Here is an 18,078-nt window from a genome sequence, read left to right as displayed (position 1 = left end):
TTTGTTTGTTTGTTTATTTATTTCCGATATTTCTATCTCTCCTTTTTTTACCCCGAAGGCGACTCAAGGTAGCTTTACATATAGGCAGCTATTTTATGCCTTATCAACAATACGTTAAAATGGACATTTAAAATAGAATAATAAAAGCCAATTAAAACGATTAGAGACATTTAAAAACCATACAATCACAATTGATCACATAATCCACAAGCATAAACCGGGCCGTTCCTACCGTCATAACATAACATAACATGTCATTCCATATCTGTTTATTGCACAGGTTCTCCAAAGGCTTGGCTACACATTGTTAATGAGCATCAAATTGTTAATGAGCTTGAAGTCATGCCCATGTTTGTTGGGGTCTTATATGACCAACAGTGGGTTCAGGGGAACAAATATTAGTCCTGGACCTCAGTAAGTTACCCATTCAGTACAGATGGATAGAACAACTTTTTGTGCTTGCATTATAACCATCATCGTCTATATCTAAATTAAAAGAAAATGCTTTCCAAAATGCAAACTATATATACAGTGATCAACAGTAGACAGGTACCAGAAGGAGAAAAAAAAATCCAGATTTGCTACCTGGCTATTTCTTTCTACACCTGATGCATACCTGATCCACAGGACCTTTTCTGAGTTTACTTTGCTGGTGTGTTTGCAAACATATTTGAGGCTCGTCAACCTTGCACTTTTGCGGAAGCTGATCTCCAGCAGCCATTATTCACTCTGTTTCATGTTTATGGCCAATTATTTTTCTTTTTAAGAAAAAGGAGTAACAACAAAAACAAAACAATGAGGTCACTGGTATGCAAAAGACTGAAGGTCATCTTTTCCAGCAGTTTGAGATCTACTCAGGGCACCAGGACCGTGACCTTAAGGGAAGCTCTTATCAAGCAGAGGGATGTAAAAATACGCCCGATAAGGCATGTCCGAAGGGTTGCAATGGGAGTCTGGGTCGCTTTACAGCAGGAAGGGGGTCTCCCCCAGCTGCAAAACATAAAACTGTAGCTAAGAAATGATTTCATGCAGTTTTGCTGCTCCTGACTCTATCCCCCCCCCCCAAACCTCAACTTCATCAGGCTTAACAAGGGAGAAAGAGGCAGCCAGGAATGCAGCCGATCAGATAAGAATGCCTTTAAGAAAACAAAATGGTTTGGATTCCAACCCAGCTAATTCATAACACAGTAAAGCCCTTTCAAAGACACGGCATTCATCTAGCGAAGGGCAATGGGGAGGGGAGTGGGAAGAGGCTTAAGTAGCCCCAAATTCAAGACTGGGGACCACCTGGGAAACAGCAGAGGTGGCATTTGTGCAAATAAGAGGCTGGAGATCACCCCGATATGCAGACCTATATGTCCTACTTGGGGGATTCCCAAAAGCATCTGGCTGGCAGTGTGGGAGCAGAATGCTGGACTTAATAGGCTTTTGATTCGATCTCGGAGGGATTTTCTTACATTGTTCGTGCAGATAACACCCATTGTCCTCATACCCATATAGCATGGGTAAGGCTCAAGCTGAAAGAGCACAACTTATCTCAATCCTGCAAGTAGTCCGGCACTGTTCCTGCATTTCTTTGACTTTAAGGCCTACTTTCCCCCACATATAAACATATTTTTTTAAAACGAGGTGCATCTTAAAATTGAGGATGCATCTCATGTATTTTTTTTTCTTGGTGGCATCTTGGAATCTGGGAAATACAGTATTCCTCTAATAGGATGAAGGTGCAGCGACACTGTAGAATTAATACAGTTTTACACAATTTTAGTTTAATGGCTAAATTCTATGTAATCCTGGGGGATTGGTGAAGCACCAGCTATCTTTGGACTATTAGATTATATTAAAAGGTATAGGTTTCCCCTGACGTTAAGCCCAGTCATGTCTGACTCTGGGGGTTGGTGCTCATCTCCATTTCTAAGCCGAAGAGCCAGCGTTGTCCATAGACACCTCCAAGGTCATGTGGCCGGCATGACTGCATGGAGCACCATTACCTCCCCACTAGAGCAGTATCTATTGATCTACTCACATTTGCATGTTTTCGAACTGCTAGGTTGGCAGAAGCTGGAGCTAACAGCGGGTGTTCACTCCACTCCCCCGATTTGAACCTGGAACCTTTCGGTCTGCAAGTTCAGCAGTTCAGCGCTTTAACACACTGAGCCACTGGAGGCTCCATTAGATTATATAGACCTTGTAAAATTCCAGCTCCCATAACTCCATGGCATTGAGCCATGGCAGTTAAAGTGATGCACTTGGGGAGCAGTTAAAAGAGTTTTGCATGACAAATCTTGAAATGTAGTGAAATGGACATTTGGGCATGTTGTTTGTTTTCATGGAAAGTTCACTGGGGATTCAGTTGTGTATACAATTATACCAGCAGCACAGTTCATTCAAGGGTTCAAGTAATGGTAGTCACCTTCAGGTGCTTAGCTGATGCTGGTGTCCAACAACGAGGATGTATCTACAATGTGGAATTAATGTAGTTTGGCTCCACTTTAACTGTCATGGAGCCCCTGGTCACACAGTGGGTTAAACCGCAGAGCTGCTGAATTTGCTGACCGAAAGATCAGCGGTTGGAATCCGGGGAGCGGAGTGAGCTCCCGCTGTCATCTCCAGCTTCTGCCAATCCAGCAGTTCGAAAACATGTTAATGTGAGTAGATGAATAGGTGCTGCTCTGGTGGGAATGTAACAGCGCTCCATGCAGTCATGCCGGCCACATGACCTTGACGGTGTCTATGGAGATGAGCACCAACCCCCAGAGTCGGACACGACTAGACATAACGTCAGGGTCATGACGTTAAACATAACCTTTACCTTACCTTACTGCCATGGCTCAATACTATGGAATTTTGGGAGTTGTAGTTTGGTGAGGCACCAATACTTTTGGGCAGAGAAGGCCAATTTTGTAAAATTACAGCTCCCTGAATTCCACAGCATTGAACCACTGAGAGCCTTGCCAAGTTGCAGGAACTAATCAGTTGAGCCTTACAAATGGAAGCATGTTGCTGCTCCAATAACTGAACTAAGAATTTGTTCAGCTGTTGCCTCTTTCCTGGAGCTAAAACCCATCAAAAGTGGAGGATTTGCTCATTATATTCCCACCTGAGAGTGACCCATGGAAACTGCAGCCTCAGAAACCTTGCGATCTTGGGTTATAGGAACAACTCTAGGCTACTGAATGAGTCCTATCAATATTATTAATGGGGTGGGTGGATGGGTACGAAAGTCTAATGGTGCAAAATGTCAGACAAGTTGCTTAGGTTTATTGAACAACCTCCCTTCTGCCACCTTTCTTTCCTTCCCTCGCGTTGCAGAAAAATCTACAATTCCTCCTTCTCTCCCCATCCCCCAGTCGAGCAAGGTTTTCTTTTTAATGGAAAAAAAATCTGTCAAACTAATTAAGGGAAGCCATAGCAATCTCGTTTGCAGCTCATTAAGGAACATCATAACGGCCATAAATTCCTCTGCAAGACGATGTGTGCAACTCAGAATGAGAGCAGGCGCTTTCCGAAGACCCAGGCCAAATAGAGCCCCTGCCCTTTGTCTTTACTTTTGGACCTGGCCGAGAGAAAACAAAAGCCACGCCATCAAACCCATGTAATGCAAATACCCCCAATGCAAATTAATCCTGAGAAAGCCAGCCAGGCATACTTGCCTCCTATGGAAATTGGAGAAAATTAAATGCTTAACCGCACCCTGGAAAGTGTATTGATTTCAGGAAGGCGAAAATAGTTTATGTCCTCATAGTAATGGCTATTGCATTAATGCAGAAGTACAATTGGGAATGCACTTGCTGAACTGTCCTTGCCATAGTCTGTGAAATAGAACAATTGTATTTTTTATTTTATTTTTAAAAAAATGGTAAATAGATCCTGAGGCCCTTTGATCGCAAACTGCTTTGTTTGGTAATAGAGGAAAAGATGGAGCCGAAGTGTCCTTTTTTGGGGCATGCAAAAGCAAAACATCTAACATTAAACTGGGTTTTGAGGCATCCTTTAAAGTCCTGATTTAATATCTATGTTTTATTTCTGCTCAAGATTCTTGGGAATTAAACCCTGAAGTGGCCTGCCATCTATACAATGATAAAATCTAAAATGTATATGAAAACATCAATTGCTTTTTAAAAATAAAGTTTATACAGCAATAGAACCAAGAAAAATAGTTATAGCAGATAGGACAACAACAACAACAACAACAACAACAACAACAACAACAACAACAACAACAAAACAATTCAGCATTAGTCTGCAGCACTCATATTATGCCAGGTAACATTTTTGCAGCTGCATTTTGCTTTGGATAAAGTGTGTAACACTTTTAATGTTTTTGCCAAGAAAGTGCATCTGGTGAACCAGGCAAAGCTGTGCAAAGGCACTGCTGGTAGTAACTACTAACTGACAATTGAGCAAAGTTGCATGTTCACCCCAGAAGTTATGATGGATGTCAACTGAGAAAACATTTTTTTCAATACTGGCACCATGTTGGTGAAATAGTCAAGTAAAGGAAGTACCAATAGATATATAAAAACATTTCAATAGCAGACAACCCACTTTTTGTTCTTTGAGGCTTTCAGTGAGAGATGTTATCACTCCTTCTATGGAATTCTGTATGTTATGGAATTATAATTTGAATTGATGTTATAAAATTCTGATTTTAAATATTAGATTATTCCTTCTTGCTTTTGACAAGTAGAACTGGATGAATTTTGGTGTGAAATTCTACAACAGGTATGAGTAAGCTTTGGCCCTCCAGGTGTTTTGGACTTCAACTTCCACAATTCCTAACAACCGGCTGTTAGGAATTGTGGGAGTTGAAATCCAAAACATCTGGAGGGCCAAAGTTTGCCCATGCCTGCTCTTTAATGTCAGTCACAGCCAATGAATATAGACCAGTGCTAAAGTGTTCCCATCCAGATGTTGTTCAGTGGCAAAGCCCTTCAGCCTTGGCCAGGGCAGCCAATTGCAGAAGATAATGGAAGCTGCAGTCCAACCACATCTGAACTTCCTTGTGCCTTCTAACTGTCCCTATTTGGCAGGCACAGTCCCAATTAACCAATTGTCATTCCACTTTCCCAGTTGCATTTTCAGGGACCTGATTTCTTTATCTCCCTTTCATTTTTCCTTTTGTTCTCAGCTTACATCAATGGCTGCAAAACTATGTTGAGGGTGCAAAAGTTGTTTTACACAACACACAGACAGAAAAGGAAATGAGGGAGCCTCAACCATAAGAAAACTGCTGTCCCACCTCCTAGCTTGCATCATCTTCCTCATCAATAGTTTCTTGCCATCTTGACTACATTCTGATGCATTTTGGCCACATGCATCCACGTTTAATTTTTTTATGAAAAGGCATACATTTTTTCCTCATCCCTACTATATACTATGTTAACATCTGGCCCGCCAGTATACAGATTGCTCTGGAAACTAATCCTGTTTTTCTTATCATATGATATATGGCTGCAGAAAGGTCTTCCTCTCTCCATCTAATCCTCTGTCTCCTGAAAGAACTGTCTCAGGATTTTGAATAGAGGGCATTTAACTCTTGAATAGAGGGCATGTTGCTAGAATCCAAATACTGTAGATTTCCTCAAAGATAACCAAATCGCAACTGTAAGAAACAACAGTCATGATCTTGTCCTGTATTGAAGTTATGCACCGATTGGACCACGCAGGCTTTCTACTGAATGTCTATTTTGCACAATGGGATGCACATTCAAATGCATGCACAATAGCATATCATACAAAGCAGGGAGTTTTGAAATGGCTGAGCAGAAGCTCTCCAAAGCTTTAGGTGCTCTTACTGCCCATTACAGGGAAAACGAGCTGATTCCTAATCCATCTAAAAAGCAGACGTGTGCTTGTCACCTTAAGAACAGACAAGCATCTCAAACTCTGCTGATTACCTGGGAAGGAATCCCACTGGAGAATTGCAGCACACCAAAATACCTGGGAGTTACCCTGGACTGTGCTCTGACTTACAAGAAGCACTGCTTGAATATTTCGCAAAACGTGGGTGCTAGAAATAATATTATACAAAAACTGACTGGCACAACTTGGGGATAAATACCAGATACAGTGAAAACATCTGCCCTTGCGCTTTGCTATTCTGCTGCTGAATACACATGCCCAGTGTGGAACACATCTTACATCTACAAAGATACTCGAAGTAATACCTCAGCAAGCGAGAGTCCAAAAGTGGCAGGCTAAAACCCAGAACCTCAATCAATGGCTGATACCGGATGAGAAACTCCCCCCTGAGCACATTGAAGACTGGGCGACTTAGAAGGTGCTGAGCAGACTGTGCTCTGGCACCATGAGATGCAGAGCCAATCTTAGGAGGTGAGGCTACAAAGTGGAGTCCATGACATGCGAGTGTGGAGAAGAGCAAACCACAGACCACTTACTACAATGCAACCTGAGCCCTGCCACATGCACAATGGAGGACCTTCTCACAGTGACATCAGAGGCACTCCAAGTGGCCAGCTTCTGGTCAAAGGAAATCTAGTATAATGCCAAGTTTTTAACTTTGTGTTTTTAAATACATTATAACTGTATCCTCAATTGGCTTCTGGCATGATAAATAAATAGCACATCTATGACCCTGTTATGCAAACTTGAACTGAATAGAGATGCTCTGCCTCATACAAAATGACCCAATTGGATTGAAATTTACCCACAGGTAAGACAATACTGGTGGCACAGTGTGTTAAAGCGCTGAGCTGCTGAACTTGTGGACCAAAAGGTCCCAGGTTCAAATCTCAGGAGCGGAATGAGAGCCCACTGTTGGCCCCAGCTCCTGCCAACCTAGCAGTTCGAAAACATGCAAATGTGAGTAGATCAATAGGTACCGCTCTGGCGGGAAGGTAACGGCGCTCCATGCAGTCATGCCAGCCACATGATCTTGGAGGTGTCTACGGACAACGCTGGCTCTTCGGCTTAGAAATGGAGATGAGCACCAACCCCCAGAGTAGGTCACAACTAGACTTAATGCAATGGGAAAACCTTTATCTTTACCTAAGACAATAGGATTCCACTGAATGAATATGAATTTCATCCGTTTTGGTTTTAACACGCAATAGATTTGACAATCAACAAGAATAGAAAAGCAGTAACAGATCAAATATGTTTTAAAAGTGGGACCATAAACAAATAATTTACTAGAAAGTAAGCACAGAACCTTGTTTGCTTCTTTGGAAAGAAAAAGGAATGCATGCTTTTTAACGCATCAGTCACCATTTAGAAAGCAATACCTAGGAACAGACTGCTACTTGGACTCTCTTCAAGGTATATGCCGTAACTATGTTGTCGTGTTGGTGAAGTCTCTCATTAATGTCATCAGATAGTTTGGGTGGGAAAATAAGAGGTGAAGGATGGAATCAAAGAGAAGCCCATTGCCTGCATCAAACTGTCCTCTTTGACCACACAATGGGGGAGCAGGGGCAGGTTTTTGATGTGAAACTTGATTTTTGCTCCCGGAAGAAACGTCCCCTTTATTCTATGGAAGCCAATGTACTGATCCTCCTTTTCTTTAAAGGATCTTTTCTTTCAGTAAAGGAAGCTACCAAGTTGGGACTCTTTGTCTGTTCAGGCAGAGAAGCAGGATTCCATGTCCGTTTCGCTGCAACGATGACATTCTTTGGCTTTCTGCTCATGACAGTTAAATGATACCTGCCCTTGGAAAGCACCAACTGGTTTTCTGTCCCTCCAAAGCTGGCTGCAGGGCAAATAATTCTCAGAAACCCGAGACCACAGCAATTTGCCTTCTGGAAACTGACAACCATAGGGTGATAATGAGTACCTGTTGACTACAGAGAGGAGGATCTCCGATATCTTTCTTATAACACACTATCATCTTGCACTAAAATTATCTGTTGTGCCTTCTGATGATCAAGGTCCTTTTTTGTGGTCCAGATGCCTAATTTAAAACATTCCCTTGATGCCGGAAGGATGATCTAAGGGATTTCCCAACCTCTAAAAGGAAGAGATCATTCAGAGGTCAAGAAATGAAAGGAAAAATATTTGCAATTGTGTTTTTAGATCTTTCTTTTTGTTCCGATTTTTCCTTTTCATGTCTTGAATAAACTGCTGCTCAGCATTTATGTAAATAAGGTATAATGGTTTTTTAAATTTTGCAATAATATTTATTAAAACAGGATGTTTTTCAAATTTTGTTACCTAGTGTAATCAAAAGTGAATTATGCAATGCTTTTGACATGAAATAAATAAATCAAAAGTTATGAAAGTTGTCTTTCAATAACTTCTGAGGACTCAAACTGGGTAAAAACTAAAGAGCACTGACTATTATGTATGTATGCAAGTAAGTGTGTGTGTGTGTATGTATGTATGTATGTGTACACACACACACACACACACACACACACACACACACACACACACACACACACATATATATATATATATATGTCAGAACCCTGCTACTAGAGCCTGGATGTGGCTCTGAGTTTCAGGGTCACTGACATTGATAAGACACCTGCGTCCCAGGACTCGGAGGAGAAACGGCTGATGGACTTGGCGGGGAATTTGCGCGGGGTTTTACTGAGCGGGAAGAGACTGTTCAAATGAGGGGGAGGGTATATAAAGGAGGGTTGGCCGGAGCCTCCCATTCTTGGCTTTTCTGATGTTCATGTTTCCTACAGTAAAAGTTCCTGGTGATACCACAGAGAGTCTCGTGTGTTCATTCAGGAGCGGCTGTGGTGAGCTGACACTAAGCCAAGAATACGGACACCATCCCGCTGTAGCGGTGAGGTGTAACATGCAAGTGGAGGATGAAGAGCTCTTGGGCGCCGGAGGAGGAAGGTCGGAAAGGGCCACTCCCGAGACGGACGCTGAGTTCCACCAGCTGGCGGCCCTGGCGTCATCCACCGCTTATGCCCAGCCAAATGGGGTAACCCAGAGGCGCGGAGTGGTGCGGGGAGATAGCACCGGAGGAGAGGAAGGTTCACCTTCCCCAGGCCCGCAAAAGATGGTGTTTCTGGAGGAGAGGATGTCGGCGATGGAGACCACCCTGGCAGTGATGTCGAGGGCGATGGAGCGCCTGGCGGTTTTGGCGGAGCCGGAGCGAGGAAGGGAACTCCGGGCTAGCTCAATGTGGGACGTGAGCATGGGAAGCAGCCAGGGCTTTGCAGACCTCCCAGCACCGAAGGGAAGGGAAATGCGAAAGGAGCCCGGTGCCCGGCCCAAGATCCAAACGAGCCTGACGCGGGTGGAGGAGAGTGACGACGAAGGGGAAAAGCCTCCGAGAATCCCGGCTACGCTCCCAACTGAGACCCTGGTGCCCCTGGCGAATGCCGGGCGTGGCACAGGACAAAGGGAAGCAGCAGCGGGGCCCACTGGCCCGCAAGGGGGCTTGCGACGGGCGGAGAATTGGGGATTGCCACCACAGGGACCCCTACCGAGACGAGAGGAACTAAGGATCGAGTTTGGGGGAGAGTCCTCTGAACTGGATTTTTTCCTGACCACGGTGAGGGGCTATATGGAGGACAATGCCCACACTTTTAGAACGGAATCCAGCCGGGTACGGGCCATTGGTGCAGTGTTGAAGAGGGGAGCGGCCAGCTGGTACGTTCAACTACACGCGCGGCGCGACCCATGTCTGGGGTCACTCCGACGCTTTATGGGGGCCCTGGAGACCCGTTTCCGAGATCCACTGGAGCAGATCCGGGCGAGGGAGGAGTTGAAGACCGTCTCCCAGGGGCAGAGGTCGGTATCTGAGTATGCGGAGGAGTTCCAATGCCTCGCTGAAAAGGTGCCGGAATGGTCTGCAGTGACAAAGATAGAACTCTTCAAAGAGGGGCTCAGGCGGGAGATCCTCTCCTGGGCGGTGCATCGTGATGAGCCTGACACACTGCGCGGATGGATTCAGCTGGCGGGGCGCATCGAGACATCGCTGGCCCAGGCGAGGAGGCACCGAGGAGGGCTACAGCAGCGGCCGCAGATGAAAGAGGGGAGCCGGAAGGAGGGATCAACCCCAGCCGGGAGGAGAACGGAGCCGACAGGGAACGTGAGCACCAGCAGGAGGGGCTGCTTCGTGTGCGGCCGTTTGGGCCACAGGGCTGCCGAGTGCTGGCAGAGAAAAGGGGAAGGCGGAGGCCCGCCCAAACCAAGAGCCGTGGCAGGGAAACGCGCCGAGGAAGAACCACCGATGAGGCACCACTCGGGGGGGTTGGTAAGTCAGGACAAAGCCATGATAGTGGTCCCCATTCAGCTGGAAAGTGGCAGCAAACAAGCAACCTGCAAAGCATTTGTGGATTGTGGATGTTCCAGGAACATCATCTCCCCTGAATTAGCCGAGGGATTGGGATGCGAAAGAACGAACCTAGAATCCCCAATAGCTTTTTCGCAGTTGGACGGATCCACAGCATCGGGATCATTAGCTAAGTACAGTGCCGAAGATGTAAAGTGTAAGATAGGGAGTTGGGAAGGAAAGGTGTCATTTGTGATATCACAAATAGCCAGCTATGATGTTATACTAGGCATGCCATGGCTGGGGCAGGCCAACCCGCAAATCAACTGGGAGGATAAGAGCATGATCTTCAGGATGAAGTTGGAAGGAGGGAGCCAGGAAGTGGAAAGGGAGCCGGGGAAAAGGGGGGAGGAAGACTCTATCAGGATAGCAGAACTGGCAGATAAATTACCCCCAGAGTATCGGGATTTTGTGGACGTATTTGATGAGAAGGAAGCAGACAGTTTCCCACCGAAGCGGAGAGTTGAAGTGAAGATAGAGCTAGTCCCAGGAGCAGAGCTTCCTAAGGCAAAAATATACCCAATGTCGGCTAGGGAAAAGGAGGAACTGAGAAAATACATTGATAAAAACCTAGCGAGGGGTTTCATAGAGCCTTCAAATTCCCCTCTAGGGGCGCCTGTGTTGTTCAGGCGCAAAAAGGACCAAACGCTGAGGCTCTGCATTGACTACAGGGGCCTGAATGCAATCAGTTCTGGAAATAAATACCCCCTACCTTTAGTGAAGGACTTGATCGCCCAGTTATCGGAGGGACAGATATTCACTAAATTGGACTTAATTGAAGCGTACCATAAATTGCAGATTAAACCAGAGGACAGGTGGAAGACGGCCTTCTCCTGTGCATTCGGATTATTCAATTATCGTGTGCTCCCTTTCGGTTTGTGCGGCGGAGGCGCCGCGTTCATGCAATTAATCAACGAAGTGTTGCATCCATTGTTGTACAAGGGAGTCTTTGTTTTTTTAGATGACATATTGTTAGTATCTCGGACTAAGGAGCAACACATAGAACTAGTCAGGGAAGTCCTGCAAAAGTTGAGAGAAGCAAAACTGTATGCGAAGCTTGCCAAGTGCGAGTTCAATAAAGACCAGATAGACTTTCTGGGGTATAGGATTTCCTCCCAGGGAGTGGCGATGGACCCTGCGAAGGTAGAAGACGTGAGGGGGTGGGAAGCCCCCAAAACACGGAAGCAGCTGCAATCCTTCCTAGGGTTCGCAAACTTCTATAGAACATTTATCAAGGACTTTGCGCGCCTCACTTTGCCATTAACGGATTTGTTAAAGACTAAAGGTAGGGGAGAAACAGCCAAAGTGAAGGCCCCAGGGGCCAAACTGGCCTGGACAATAGAATGCCAGGAAGCTTTCGAAGCCCTTAAAAAGCGTTTTACTGAGGAGCCTGTCCTACAGCACCCTGATATGTCTAAAGCCTTTGTATTACATTGCGATGCGTCAGACCGGGCATATGGGGCAGTTCTGCTACAGAAAGACGAGGGGGGGAACCTGAAGCCATGTGGCTATCTGTCAAAAAAGTTTAGCGATACAGAAAAAAACTGGCCGATTTGGGAGAGAGAAGCCTTAGCGATTCTAAAAGCACTAGAGTGCTGGAGACACTTTCTGGAAGGAAGTGGAACACCGTTTGAGGTGTGGACTGACCATAGAAATTTACAGTATCTAAGATCCCCTCGTAAACTATCAGCGAAGCAAATTAGATGGGCCCAATATTTCAGCCGTTTTGATTTCAGACTCAGATTCTTCCAGGGGAAACATAATATACTCGCTGACGCTCTCTCTCGGATGCCTCAGCACGGGGGAGGAATTCAGGAATCTGAAGGGAGTATTTTTCTTGATAAGCAATGGGGCCTGGCAGTACTAACTCGAGCACAAGCGGCCAAAGAAAACAAACGTACTGCCATTTCCACGGGGGGAGGAGAAATATGGGAGGAAGAGTTGAAGCGAGCGTATGGAATGGACAAATGGTTACAAACAAACAAAGAAAAGGGAGAATTGTGTGGGGATTTGGTGTTTGTAAATAAGAAATTGTATATTCCTGAATGTTTAAGACGAGAAATGTTAAGGAAGTACCATGATAACAAGGGTGCGGGTCATCTAGGCCCCACCAGGACTATTAAACTGTTGGCCAAACAATGCTGGTGGCCCGGAATGAGGAAAGACGCCAGGGGATACGTCACGCAGTGCGAATTATGTGCAGAGGGAAAAACACCACCGGGGAAGCCCCAGGGGCTATTGCAGAAGGTGGTGGAGCCCATGAGGCCATGGGAATGCGTAGCCATGGATTTTGTAGGCGAACTACCCCCCAGCAGAGGCCACAGATACATTTGGACAATATTGGACCTATTCTCAAAACAGGCACACTTTGTGGCTCTGCCAAAACTCCCTTCAGCTGAAAAACTTGCTGATTTGTATGTGAAGCATGTATATCGCCTACATGGGTGTCCCGACAAGATAATTAGTGACCGGGGAGTCCAATTTACTGCAAAATTTTGGGGAAAATTCTTACAGCTGTTAGGAGCAGAAAGGAACCTGAGCTCGGCCTTTCATCCCGCGACCAACGGGGGGGTCGAACGTACCCAACAGACACTGTGCCAATTCTTAAGGATGTACACCAATTATAGACAGGATGATTGGGCGGACCTTCTTCCGTTTGCTGAGATGGCTTTTAACGGGGCCGTACATTCGGCCACAGGTCGTGCCCCATTCGAAATAGTATACGGACAGGAGGTGGCACCTTTCCCCAGGCTACCCGAGTGGAAGGAAGGGGAGGGCCAGACCGACGAGGAATGGCCGGCCAAAATCAAGCAAGGGTGGCAAACCGTGGTAGAGGCATTGCGGGAAACACAAAAGAAGTACAAGCTCTTTGCGGATCGTAGGCGCCGAGAGGGGGACAAATTGGGCGAAGGAGATCTGGTTTGGCTGAGCACAAAAAACCTGAAATTGGGGTTCCCATCCAAGAAATTGGCTCCACGCTATATAGGGCCATTCAGGGTAGCAAAAAGAATAAACGAAGTGACCTATGAGCTGAGGCTACCAAAGGACCTAGGAAAGGTACACCCGGTATTCCATTGCAGCCTGTTAAAAAAGTATAAAGGAACTCTGGACAGCGGAGAACAATAGTTGTGTTTAATCTTTTCCTTCCAGGACGAAGGGGAGGAGGACGCCATGTCAGAACCCTGCTACTAGAGCCTGGATGTGGCTCTGAGTTTCAGGGTCACTGACATTGATAAGACACCTGCGTCCCAGGACTCGGAGGAGAAACGGCTGATGGACTTGGCGGGGAATTTGCGCGGGGTTTTACTGAGCGGGAAGAGACTGTTCAAATGAGGGGGAGGGTATATAAAGGAGGGTTGGCCGGAGCCTCCCATTCTTGGCTTTTCTGATGTTCATGTTTCCTACAGTAAAAGTTCCTGGTGATACCACAGAGAGTCTCGTGTGTTCATTCAGGAGCGGCTGTGGTGAGCTGACATATATATATATATATATATATATATATATATATATATATATATATATAAAACGTCCTTTGTATCCACAGATTCTCTATCCATGGATTCAATAGCCCTTTGAAGGCAACCATAAGGCTGATGTGGCCCTTGATGAAAATGACTTAGACACTCTTGATGCAACTTAGAATTGCATTGGGGGTTTTTTAACTGATGCAGCACACTGCTGATAATGTACAGTTTGAGCAGGCATTAACAGAATAAAAATGTAAGCAGGCAAATAGGTAGTGTCTTTCTCCAAAACTGGAACCTGGCACCTGCATCTGTTTGAGCTAGACTGACTGTTCCTTCTCACCAGGACCAGGACCACCAATTAATTGCCTTGTGGGAAGCAAATACGGGTAAAGGGAGAATGTCTTGCACAGCTGGAGTCTTGCACATTTTAGTATTATTATTAAATTAATGTATTTAGACGTTAAGAGGGAATGTCTAAAGAGGGAAGAGCTAGCAGTGTGCCATGACTGCTAGAAGTTAACACATTTGTATTTGAGTGACACTCATGTTTCAAGTGGATCCTTAACATCGATTTCCTGTAGCAAAACATTATCTTAAGAGTTTTCCACCACTCGTTTATCAAATATGTATTAGTCCTTGGGAAGTCTTGCTAGGCACAAGGTAGGAATGTGTGTGTGAGTGTGCAACTTCCAGATTTAACCCAGTATATAAATAGTACATTTTTAAAGGAGAACCTCCTTCTAATCCAGTGATGGGCAACCTTTTTCACTTGGTGTGTCAAAATTTACCAAAAAACCTAGCATGACTTGGGTGGTGTGTCACTTCGAGAAAAAAACCATAATTTTGCAATATGTATAGTTTAAATAACAAAAATATATAATTGTAATATATAACTGTATTCAATAAATCAAAAACTATTTACTACCATTATTTCCATGTACAACAATCTATGGTACCTCTTGCAGTTTCCATGCTGATTTCTCTCAGTTGTAGTTTCCATGTAGTCATGAGTAATGAATAATAGAATAATAATATAATAGTAATAATATGATAATATACTACAATTATATATATATATATATATGTGTGTGTGTGTGTGTGTGTGTGTGTGTGTGTAATGTGCATAATTCCCATGGAGTAAACAACAAAACCACTGGACCAAATCACACCAAATTAGGCCACAAAAGACATTAGTCATCCAATCAATCTGCATGCAGCAGTGTGTCAGCAAAAATGGCTAGGCGTGTCAGTGCTGACACGTGTGTCATAGGTTGGCCATCACTGCTCTAATCTGACTCTAGAGCTCAAGCAGTTTACTGAGCCCATAGGAATCAATAACAGAGAGGATCTGATATTTAAAATGTTTCATATCTGGTATTTTCTGATAATTCCTCCTTATTGTTGTCCCAGTGCAATACTCGAAGTCAGGCAATGTACTGCATTTCTCTGAGTGTTGATCTATGCTTCTGAAGACCAGGAATCAAATCCCTGCTAGGCCATGGAAACTTGTTGGGTAGTCTTATAAATAATAATAATAATAATAATAATAATAATAATAATAATAATAATAATAATAATAATAAAAACTTTATTTATATCCTGCCACCATCTCCCCGCAGGGACTCGGGCAGCTCACATTGTTACAGAAGTAACAACACAAATAAATTAGCACAATATACAAAGGTTAAAACACAATAAGATAATAAAACATGGTTAAAACAAAAATTAATACAACAGTAATAGTATCAAACAACCACCATTACAATTCATTCAAACTTCATAGGTGGGGGGACTGCAGCAGCAATATAAAGATAGAATCATTAGATTAAAATACCCAGATAAGAGGGTTCCTAGTAAAATTCAGGATAGAATTATAATGAGGCTGGTCATCCAATGGCTGGACAAGTCATAATTTCTCATCCTCATAGAAAGGCAATTGCAAACCCCTTAGTGAGAAAATCATGTGATAAGAGTCACCATAAATCAGAAATTACTTGAAGGCACACAACACTGGAATTCTCCAAAAAATATGTTGGATTAAATCACTCAGTAATGGAGATGTTTCTTCAAAAAACGATATGCTTGAATGGGGATTACACATCCTCCCCCTAAAAGGCTGTTCAGACATATTATTATTATTATTATTATTATTATTATTATTATTATTATTATTATTAACTTCATTTCTACCCCGCTGTTCTCACCCCGTAGGGGATTCAGAGCGGCTTACAATATACATTTAGGCAAAAATTCAATGCCTCATTATACAAAGCAAATAAAACGTAACATAAAATCAAGAGAAAGAATCAATGTATACATACAATTTAAAACCATTAACATTAAGTTATTAAAACATAAAACATCATCTAGATACACCCTGCTAGCCACTCCCCCCCATCATGATCTTAAGGTCGTCTTTGGCTCCCTTGGATGGTGCTGGCCAGAAATGACTCTGAAGAAAAAATATAATGACAGATATGAAAAGGAAGCATGATTTCTAGGATCCAGAGCATTATTGTGTTACTTAATCATTTGATGGATGGTTTCAGCATGTCAGCATGTTACTTCTTTCCAAGTTTTGCAAGCAATTGGAGATGAGATGAAGCATGGAATGCCTTTTCACATACTATACAGCATCCTCCCATGCATAGAAAAGCAGCATTTCAAGAAAGTTTGGCTGTTGGTGAACAGGATAGGGATGGGATGCTGATAGGGAGACAATATTTCCAACATTCCCTTGTGTTTAGGGAAAGCTTTCTTTTCCACCCTTTTGCAGACAGAGTATGGTCTGAAACTTCTCCCCTGTTTGTTGCAGACACTGTGTGTGTGTGTTGAGGTGGAAGAGCTCTTAATAAGAAAAAAAGGAATCATTCTTGAGAGGCTGTTGCCATGGAACGCCAAGGCAGATGGCATTGAGGGCCGCTCTTCTCAGTGCGGGGCTCCAAGGCTTGTCCACTCAAGCATGCCATTAACATTCTTCAAATTCCTCCAACCTTGGCAGCTTCAGTTGAAGGGGTCACTGGACCAAAGTGACTCCATTTTGGAATGCCTGTATGGATGAAACTAGAAAATCAGTCTCCCTTTGACAGTAAAGACAAAGTGTGCAACTTGATGTCTTGTGACAGATGACATGTGTTCTATGTTTAGCAATAATCAGTTGTGCCGATTCTGAGAAATTTATGCAATGTTTATGAAATGTATGCAATACATGTACTTTTTGCTGCACCTGTTGAAATATTCTACAGTTCATGATTGGGCAATATCCCGAAGTTGTTTACAACTCAGGAAGTGCTTGTAGTTCTTCCAGTAAAGCCCAGTTCAAAATGGGGAACTAGAGAAGTGTATAAAAGACCCTGAGCCGATGGGCTCGGGGCAGACAGTTTGGATCAGCAACAGCCCATGTTGCCCTGTCTGTCGGTAGCTACCTAATAAAGGTGTTTTTGTCCTCAACTATTTTGGGCTCTTGAGTGGTGGTCTCATAGCGGCTTGGCGAACTCGGGTAATGTATAAATGTCTGGGGGACGCCCAAATCACCCCTTACATTTCTGGGGGCTCGTCCGGGATGAAATTATGGGCTTTGTAGTGATGAAATTTTGGGCTTTGTAGTGTTTTTTAGTTGCCAAGGTTCCGTTGTAGCCCACTCAAGAGCTGCTCTTGGGAGCAAGGCGTGTCCACTTCCCCTTCCGGGGTGCTGCGTACGGTCCGCGCCGAGACGTGCGCACGGCCTCTAAATAGAGGTAAAGACCGGTGGTTCCCTTCGCGGCACCCGAGCGAAGGAAAGGCGTGCTCTCCTCCAAAACAGAAGTTGTGAGACAACCACCGCTGGGAAAGTCGGCCGGCCGCCGCGGGACGGAACGAAAATTAGGCAAGTATACCTCTTAAACCGCTTGTTGTTTAGCATTGCGGGGAGGGAGAGTTTTAAATTGTAGAAGCAGTTCTGGGTCCCGTAGGAAGCCCTTGGGAACCAAGAGAACCCCAAAGGGAAGAGAGCTCTGGGAAAGACCTGCAAGGATAGTCCGACCAGGTCCGGAGGCAGGCCCTAGTAGCAAGACGTGCAAGGATGGTCCGACCACGGTCCGGGGACATACTCCACTAGGAAATTTATTGTTGGGTTTTCTTTTCCCGTCTCGTGGGAGGGCGGAGAAGACCTTGCGTTCAGGCCAGGGTCTACTCCGCGTACCGCAATGGAGGGAAAAGAATCAAGATACTGGAAAAGAGGAGGATGGTTGAAAACATCATTTTCCCCAATGGGAAAGAGATGGGGAAGACAAAGTCTCCCCTATCCAAATTTAGGGAATCCGGCTGATGAGCCTATGTCAGCTCCCCCGTGTACGCCTGCCTTCTGTCCTA

At 44.5% G+C, this 18,078-nt stretch overlaps 2 protein-coding genes across 3 annotated transcripts in view; one reads left to right on the top strand and one right to left on the bottom strand.

Moving 5' to 3' along the window:
- The window catches only part of shroom3 (shroom family member 3), a 259,144-nt gene that overhangs the window by 148,671 nt on the left and 92,395 nt on the right, over positions 1 to 18,078 (bottom strand). The window lies entirely within an intron of this gene.
- LOC134299192 (uncharacterized) lies at positions 8,385 to 13,767 on the top strand. Its single transcript, XM_062981248.1, has 2 exons — positions 8,385 to 10,183; positions 13,412 to 13,767. The coding sequence occupies exons 1-2, from the start codon at positions 8,636 to 8,638 to the stop codon at positions 13,451 to 13,453; spliced, it is 1,590 nt and encodes a 529-aa protein (XP_062837318.1). The 5' UTR covers positions 8,385 to 8,635; the 3' UTR covers positions 13,454 to 13,767.

The sequence above is a fragment of the Anolis carolinensis genome, chromosome 5 (genome assembly GCF_035594765.1).
Source record: "Anolis carolinensis isolate JA03-04 chromosome 5, rAnoCar3.1.pri, whole genome shotgun sequence".
Taxonomy (NCBI): Eukaryota; Metazoa; Chordata; class Lepidosauria; order Squamata; family Dactyloidae; genus Anolis; species Anolis carolinensis.
This window is presented reverse-complemented; position numbering and strand designations above follow the sequence as displayed.